The sequence below is a fragment of the Belonocnema kinseyi genome, chromosome 7 (genome assembly GCF_010883055.1).
Source record: "Belonocnema kinseyi isolate 2016_QV_RU_SX_M_011 chromosome 7, B_treatae_v1, whole genome shotgun sequence".
Lineage (NCBI taxonomy): Eukaryota > Metazoa > Arthropoda > Insecta > Hymenoptera > Cynipidae > Belonocnema > Belonocnema kinseyi.
In genome coordinates, this window is record NC_046663.1 from 146,894,453 (window position 1) to 146,902,892 (window position 8,440).

General features: G+C 29.2%; 2 protein-coding genes across 7 annotated transcripts in view; both read right to left on the minus strand.

Annotated features, from left to right (window-relative positions):
• The window catches only part of LOC117176945 (arf-GAP with dual PH domain-containing protein 1-like), a 153,632-nt gene that overhangs the window by 127,818 nt on the left and 17,374 nt on the right, over positions 1 to 8,440 (minus strand). The gene's annotated exons all lie outside the window — the stretch shown is intronic.
• Positions 1,148 to 8,440, minus strand: part of LOC117176946 — an 11,575-nt gene continuing 4,282 nt past the window's right edge. The window contains exons 1-3 of one of the 2 annotated variants that reach the window (XR_004467644.1): positions 4,390 to 4,501; positions 2,467 to 2,737; positions 1,148 to 2,361 (exon numbers count right to left, since the gene is read on the minus strand). Coding sequence is in view for 1 of the 2 variants with exons in the window: in XM_033367353.1 (XP_033223244.1) it covers positions 2,638 to 2,737 (100 nt within the window). In the remaining variant the exon portion in view is untranslated. Of the gene's footprint in view, positions 2,362 to 2,466; positions 2,738 to 4,389; positions 4,502 to 8,440 lie in introns of those variants that run through there. The other variant, XM_033367353.1, reaches the window with a different exon arrangement.

Here is an 8,440-nt window from a genome sequence, read left to right on the forward strand (position 1 = left end):
ATCGTGAAAACTTGGAATGTGTAAATTATTCGAGAAAGATACATAATATTTCATTGGGTATAAGTGCTACTTGTACAACTGTTAGTTGAGCCTAAATTGCAAGATTATTTGATTATATTTCTAGTCGTGAAGAGTTTAAGGTGAGATATTTTAGCTTGCTTTTAAAATTAAATTTGAACTCGAATTTTAGATATAGTGTAATTAGTTATATCAGTATGTCTAACAGAAAGGGTGATCCTTTCACTAAGGCCAATTTCGGAATTCTCAAAATTAGTAATTCTATATCATTTCAACTCTGATATCTATTAAATTACTTTTCAGCATTTTAAAAAAACAAGGCATCAATAATATGAGTTAAATTTTTAAAAGATGACAAATACATTTTGCTTTTACATCTTATCGCCCGACAAATCGGCGCGCATTTGAAATCTTGAAAACTCCAATTTTGATGAAGTTGGAACCCCAATGTTTTTCTTACGCTAATTTAACTTTTAATTGAGTAATCGTGCAAAATTCATGGTTGTCCTTATAATATTTATCATTAATGTGTTCAAAAAGAAATGAAAAGACTATGCGAAGTTTTCACATATTACGTCACATTATTTTCGACTTTTCTTACCCGTCCCCGATGTAAGACTTTTATATTATCTTTCTAAAAAACCTATTCTAAAAAAAGTTTTTAAAGATGAAGCATTGTCTAGAAATAAATGAAACAATATTTTGATGCAGCATTTTAAATAAATATTTATTTCTTAAAAGTTTTCGAACACATCAATTCGAGTTGAAATGAAATGCCTCCAATCGAGAAGAAGAAAATACGTATTTTCCGCTTGTTTTTAAATTTACATAAATATATTATTTTTATAAGATTCTCGGGAAAAGTAAAAAATATTTTGAAATATTTCAGATGTATAAGAAAAGAATGTAGAATATTTTAAAGAAACATTTTTATTTTATACAATTGAAGCGAATAGTAGGAAAAATGTAGTCTGTTTAAAAGGTAGTTAGGACTTTTAGAAGATAGAAAGATATCCAGAAATATTTCATAAGTTTTCGGAAATGTTTGCAAGTTTTTAAATATTTTGAATCTAATTATAAGGTCTTAAATTTCTGAAAATATTTTTAAGTGACTCCAATTTTTATCAAAATTTCGAAAAATCATTCAAAATGTAAGAAATTTGCCATGTAATCTTCTAAATTATCCCAGGAATTTTAATAAAATGTGTTATTTCTGCTGAAAGCTTTCACAACTATTTTAAAGCTTCTAAACTTTATTTTTGAAATCTATAAATCTACATTTCTAAAAAATTTTTCATGTTTCAAATTCTTGTTAAAGCTCTTCAACTCTTCTAAATATTTCTTGCCATTACTCCATTTTATTAAATTATTATTTAATTTTATTATGGTTTGATATTGATATGTTTAAAAGTTTGTTTAATTGTCTATTAAACTTCCTTTTTCAAAAGAAAAGGATTAAAATTTTTTACATGAATATTAAAAAATACTTTTATTTAATCTTGCTAGGAACCTAAACACTATTTTTCGTTTTCGTGAAAACTTTTACAAAATTTTTTACAAAATGTTTACAATTTTCAATAATATTTCATTCATTTGAAAACTTCTGAATATCTTTTTAACCTTTTCAATTTTTTCCTACAATTATGTAATATGGGAAAATTGCAAAATTTTGCTTTAGAATCTTTTACACACGTTTGAAAAATTCCAGACTGTATTAGTCGAAATCAGGTTCACATTCTTTTATCATGTAATTCATTATGCTAATAAAAACCGAGAAATACAATTTTTCTGGAAGTGCTTTGAACACTTTTAAAAGTTCTATGGTGTATCCACATTTATTTTCTTTATTGTCTTCACCCTCTTCTGCTGCTAAGTCTGAATTTGAACGTATATTTCTATTTGCTGGTACCGGCTCCTTTAGCTCCTCTGTAGCGGTCACTGCCAACGCAGCAATTGCTTTACTAGTCCTTAAAAATGTCTCTCTTTCTTCAGAATCACGACCCGTGCTTCTTTTCCTTTTAAATTCATCTGGAGGAAGAACAACCATATTTTCCCGATTATGCCTTCTCGGTTGACGAACAGATCCCAATGGTCGAGGTCTTCAATATTCAGGGAACGAAGGCAATATCCACTTCCCTGAAGAGCGACGTCTTTGAATGTCAGACCTGGAAGTAGTTCCAGGTTAAGAAAAATTACGCTCAGTGTGAAATGATGATTTCTTGTTTGAAATATTTTTCACAAAATTCGAAAATCTTCCTGACGTCGGTTGCGGTAATTGTTTGCACAAAGCAGCCGATGATTGTTGCCAAATAACCGTAAGAAATTCAGTCTCCTGCGCTGATTCTAAAATAGAATAAAATACTAAATTAATATTCTTCCTTAAAATAAATTAGATAGATTTATTAAAAACAGAAATCGAAAATTACATATTATTCGTTTACGACTGACCTGGTAAGTCGAAACCAGCTTTTGAAGCTGATTCTAAAGTTGAATAAAATATCACATTAATATTCTTTCTTTAAATAACTGTAAATAAATTTCCCAAGAACAGGGATCACAAATGAAACAGTAATCGTTTACGACTGACGTTTTAACTCGAACTCCGGTTGCGAATGGAAATTATTTTCTAGCACGAACGTTGGACCTGGTGATTGTTTCTGGAAAACCGCTGACAAATTTTAATCCATATCCGTCACGGATTGAGTCTCCTGCGCCGGTGCTAAAGTAGAATAACATACTAAATTAATGTTCTTTCTTTAAATAAATGTACATTGCAGGTGCAAATACACATCTATATTTGTTTATCATTTTGCTCATAACATAATTTCTTTGAACCCAGGCAGAAACTTTTAAAATTTGCCCATCCTCAGTCTCAATTAACACAAAATTCTTAACATTGGGACCGAATTCTGCTTCATTATCTGCAGTATCTTCTTGAGTGAAGTGGAGTTTCCTACCAGGGATTGTGGATTTTCTTGAATAGAATGCATTAAAATAAATGTCAATATTAGAAGAGAAAAGAATAAAGGATCTGAAAGCATAGTAGCCTAACTGACCGAAAGCACATTGTTAATTGAATATTCGAAAAAATCTCCAAAATATTTTCTCCAAATTAAAGGAAAAATTAAGCTTATCTCGAGATATCGGAGAAGTGAGTTTAAGTAGGCACACAACTATGACACAACTATGGCACACAACTATGTGTGATATACATTAATGGCAATGTATTTGCAATATTTTGTAACAATAATATATAAGGAATTTTAACATTAAAATAATTTTTATTGACTTTGAATAACAATAAAATATTTAAAAAATTGATATCTCTTTATTTGACGATGAAATTAATTTTCGATATATAAATTATCAGAAAATATACGTATTTGTATCTACATATAAAAAAATAAAATTAACTGATTAATTAAAATCATTTTTACTATGCAGATAAAAACCGATTTTCTTCGAATTATTTTTTCTGATCATTTATATACCGAAAATGAATTTTATATATAAAGATTAATATATCACTTTTAACTATTTTCTTGTCATTTAAATTCAATACAAATTATTGTAATGTCAACATTCCTCATATATTATTGTTGCAGCGTATTGAAAATACATTCCCATTAATTTATATCACACATTATAGGGTCAAATTATCGATAAATTTGCCGTGACTCTAAGAAAATAGTGAAAAAGTCGATTTTTTTCGATTTTTTTAAACTTCAAGTCTATTAGGGAGGTTAGGAAATATGTTGACGGAATGATCGATATACATGTAAAAATCGACTTGCTTTAAAAAATTGTAATTAATAAAATAATCTCGAAACAAAATTTTTTTTGGTTCAAATTTTAATAAGTGCTTCGTTTTTTGAGATTTTTAGCTATCTCTACGATGCAAAGACAGATTTTTTAAATGAAACTTTAGGAGTGTTTTCGACCCCCAAAAGAAGGTTTTCATTGCTATTAGAACTTCGCACAAACAACTTGTTTTTTTCGTTACGCCCTACTGTACATGATTCTGCAAAGGAACCTGGATGCAATGTAACCTTTGAATGATCCTGTATACGTACCTTCAAAGAGCCATATGAGGTGTGGGTTCATATACAGGAATATGTTCAGGATCGTATACATAAACCTGCGTAGGTCCTAATCCGTGAGGGTCCTTCCAAAGGTTCCTTTCATGGCATTCTGTAAGGGATCCTATACACGTTTCTGTACAGGAGCCTGCAACTCAGTTTTCTTCGCAAGGAAACCTGTACAAGAACCCATACAGGAAATTTCAGAGGTTCCTTCATCGGTGCAGGTCCCTTTATAAGATCTTGTATAGTTTCCTTCGCCAAATTCCTGTGCAGCAACCATCAAGATTACCTGTATAGGTTCGTGTGCAGGTGCGTGTACAGAACAATATGCAGCATCATCCGAGGTTCCTGTACACGTATTTTCAGCTAGACCCACGTATCTAGAACGTCCAATGTCGTAAGGATGTCCTAAAGACATCTCAAATACATACGACGTTTTCAGGAAATATTTTTTACTGACCGTCCTTAGGGTGTTCAAAACACCTGTTCCAAAAGACATTTTCTCATAGATATGTTCCAAAAGACGTCCTGAGGATTCTGCGAAAACGCCTCTAAGACGTCCTGAATTTTATTTCGCCATTGGGCACTGATTCTAAAAAAAAACGTGGTGATTTAACATTAACTTTGCACTGTTGAAAATTAATGAAACTCCAACAATTTCAGTTTTGCAATTTAAAAGTTCTACGTTAATGAAATAACTTATTTTTATAATGTTATCCTGAACAGCATCAATTAATCTAACTCTAGAATGAAATTCATTCTTTTTTGTTGAAAATAAAAATTGGAGATTGATTTATTAAATATTCTTATAATACAAACAGTGAACCCTGTTGAAAATTCTTATATAGAATACTCTATAGAATCCCACATAGAAACTTTGCAAGAAACTGTATACATGATCCTATGAGGTTCCTATGTAGTGTTTGACGTATAACTCCTTGAAGTAAAAATGACAAGAGTCTTATGCAGGTTCCTGTACAGTTCCCTGATCATCGCGAAACGACTCACATACGATCTTAACACTGATATATATGTGTGTATATATACGAGGTGTGTTCAAAAAGTAAGGTGACTTCAATTTTCGCGGGCTACGTACATTCAAGTTTTAAATTTGTTGTTTTGTTATGTTGGTACACTCGTCACGATCATATGTTCACAGTTTTGACTATATACTAAAAAATAATCTACAAATTAAAGCACTTAAAATGAAACTCTTAAATTGCAACCTTTTGAAATTAAAGATTAAATTTGTTTATTCAAAAACGTTGTATTTAATTGCTCGATAAGTTATACGTAAAAATGAAAGGTAATAACACATTTGAATTGAACATTCAGATAAACTGCAAGAATTTTAAAATTTTTTAAATGAATCAGTTAAAAGATTCAGATTTAATTCTAAAACTATAAATCCAAGTTATAATTTTAAATATTCTAGTATAAGAATCAATGAACTTTAAAATTTTCAAAATTGTATTATTTTGAACAATTTTTAGCTAGAAACGTTAGAAATTGAAAAATTAAATTCTTTTTAACTAAAAATATCCTTGTAAAGCTTCAAAATTTTATCTCAAAATATTGACAAATTTATCAGTTGTTTTAAATTTATACGTTATAATTATTTTCGAAATTTGTTAATAACTTCGAAATATCTTTTGAAATGAACAGAGTTGTTTACAATTTAAAGAAAATCCCAGAAAATGAAAAAAAATTCTTAAAATCTTTCAGATTTCGATTAAATTATGTGAAATCATTTCAAGTTTTTAATTAACTTTGAATCTTTTCAAAACTTCTAAATATCTCTTAAAATTACTCAAATTTTGTCTACTACTAATAAGTGTTCAATTGCTATGTGAGCACCAAAAATCGACAATTTCACTTAAAAATTAAAAAAAAAAAATAACAATCAAAATTGAAACGTGTAAAATTTAAAAGCTCTTTGAAATTTTAAAGATTCAAGGCTTTCTTTTTCAAACAGTTCAGTTTAAAATTGTTTAATTTTCAATAATGGGTTTTAATTAATTTGTCATAAATAAATAGTCAAATATTGCTAAATATTAAATAATTATTTTTTGTTTTTAATTAAAAATTTTGAAATTGAATGGATTGAAAATTGAATATTCTAGACTGAAACAATATTTTTAATTCAGCAAAAGGCTTTAATTACAAATAAATTATTATGAAGTTGTTTGAGTTAAAATTATGTAGATTGTAAAATTTCAATGGGATGTTTCCATTTTTTTTAATGACTAAGATTTTCAAAATTAATAGGTTTAATTTTTAACGCTAAAATCTAGAAATTCTTAATTTTGAACGGATTAGAATCGTTTTGATAAATCAATTATTGTTCTGTTTTAAAAATATTTCTAATTGCATTTTATAAACTAAAACGGGTTATCTCAGAAATTTTCAATTCGAAAATTTTTGCATAAAGCATTGTAAACTGCATGATGTCAGAATTGAAAAACATAAGAATTCAATTAATAATATTTAAAACTTTGGAAATCGAACTTGAACAGATTAGTGGTTAGTTGTGAAAAATAGTTTATCTAGTGCGACATTTTTCCAAATAGTACTAAATTTGTTTCATTCCTTCAAAAAACTGTGAAATAGTGTAAATACTGTCGGTAGGTCTTAGGCCTGTACAAAAATAATCAATATCTTGCTCTAAACCAGCTGTAATCTATCGGCACGGTTGGAGGGGGGACTTCCCGGTCCCCCCTCGGGGTCCGGGTTATATTTTTAGTTCAAAATGAATTAATTTGGTTGAAAAATCGTTTTTTGTTGTATAAAACTTACTTTTCTACGTGCAAGTTGAACTATTCTAGTTTTGGTATGTAAATTTAATTATCTTTGGACTAAAAATTTAATTTTTCTACTTTTGGTTAAAGAATCATTTTTTTTTTGTGGAAAAACAAACTATTTTCTTAAAAATTCGTTTTTTTCGTGTTTAAACATGTATTTTTCTAACATTTTAACCATTACCATTTTTGTTGAGAATTAATATTTTTAGATGAAAATTCATGTACTTTGTTGAAAGCGAGTCTTTTTTTGGTAGAAAATTAATCTTTTAGGTTGAAAATTCAACTAACTATTTGGTTAACAATTCATATTTTCGTTGAAGACTTATAATTTTAATTAAAAATGTAGTGCTTTTAGGTTTCAAACTTACATAGAAAACTTTAGAAATTGGGATATTGTAGCAAGCCTGCATAAATCGTTATTTAGCGATATACTAGTCAACGAAAAATGTTGTCAAGTAAAATGAGAAATTGAATACGAAAAAATGATATAATATTCTTTCAGTCATTTGGTTGCCTTGCATTTATATTTATCTTTTTTCTGTAGTTGCTTCCTTGATAGGAATATATAGTTAGCTATACATTTTGTTATTTGTCTGAAAATGCAATAACTTTGTTAAAAAGTTATCTTTTTTGGTCGAAAATTTAACTATTTCCAGCAGGCAACAAAATTAAGGATGTCCTAGAGACGTCTTTGGGACATCCATAAGACCTCTTTTCTAACATGTCTTTTGTACATCCTAGGGATGCTCTTAAAGCGTCTAATGTCAGTACGAAAAATGTCCAGAAAACGTCTATATCTTTAAGACGTCTTTAGGTCATCTTTAGGACATTGGACGTCTTAGAGTTGTTTATTGGGCTGTCATAGAGCATGCTAGAAACATCCCAAGCACGTTTTTGGGATTTTCATAGTATTGTGCCCACTGGGTTGTTCGAAAATTTCTCTTTTTGATTTGAAAATTGATCTGTCTTAGTAGAAATTGAATCTTTATTACATAAAACTGCAACCGATTGGTTAAAAATTCAACAATATTGTTAGAAAGTCGTCCTTTTTGGTTCAATATTCAACTTTTTTCTTTAAAATTCGTCGTTTTGGGTAGAAAATTTCAGTATTCCATAAAATGTGTACTGCTAGTTCCCCCTTCAGAAGAAAAGGGCTACGTCGCTTTTGTAACCGGCCAATTACTGCTAATAAACCGAAGGTTATCACCTATACTTTTGAGTCCACAGGATTGAGTAAGTCAGACAATAGCTGTACGTAATGAGATCTTGAGATTGAGCCAAACGGATAATGTCTGTCGATCTCCTATGGTTAAGGATATTCTAATCAACCATAAATTTTTGCATGCGTATGAGTTGATACAGTATTGCATAATAATAAAAATAAGATTATAGCAGTACTATCAGCCTATTGATACAGCAGCAGTTTTTACTAAAAGGTACCAAAAATTTGCACGCGCGGTACAAGTGATCCGTTTAGATTCTAGATAATTTAAAAATTAAAATTAAAAAGGTTTGTTCACATTAGGGGGGGGGGGGGGG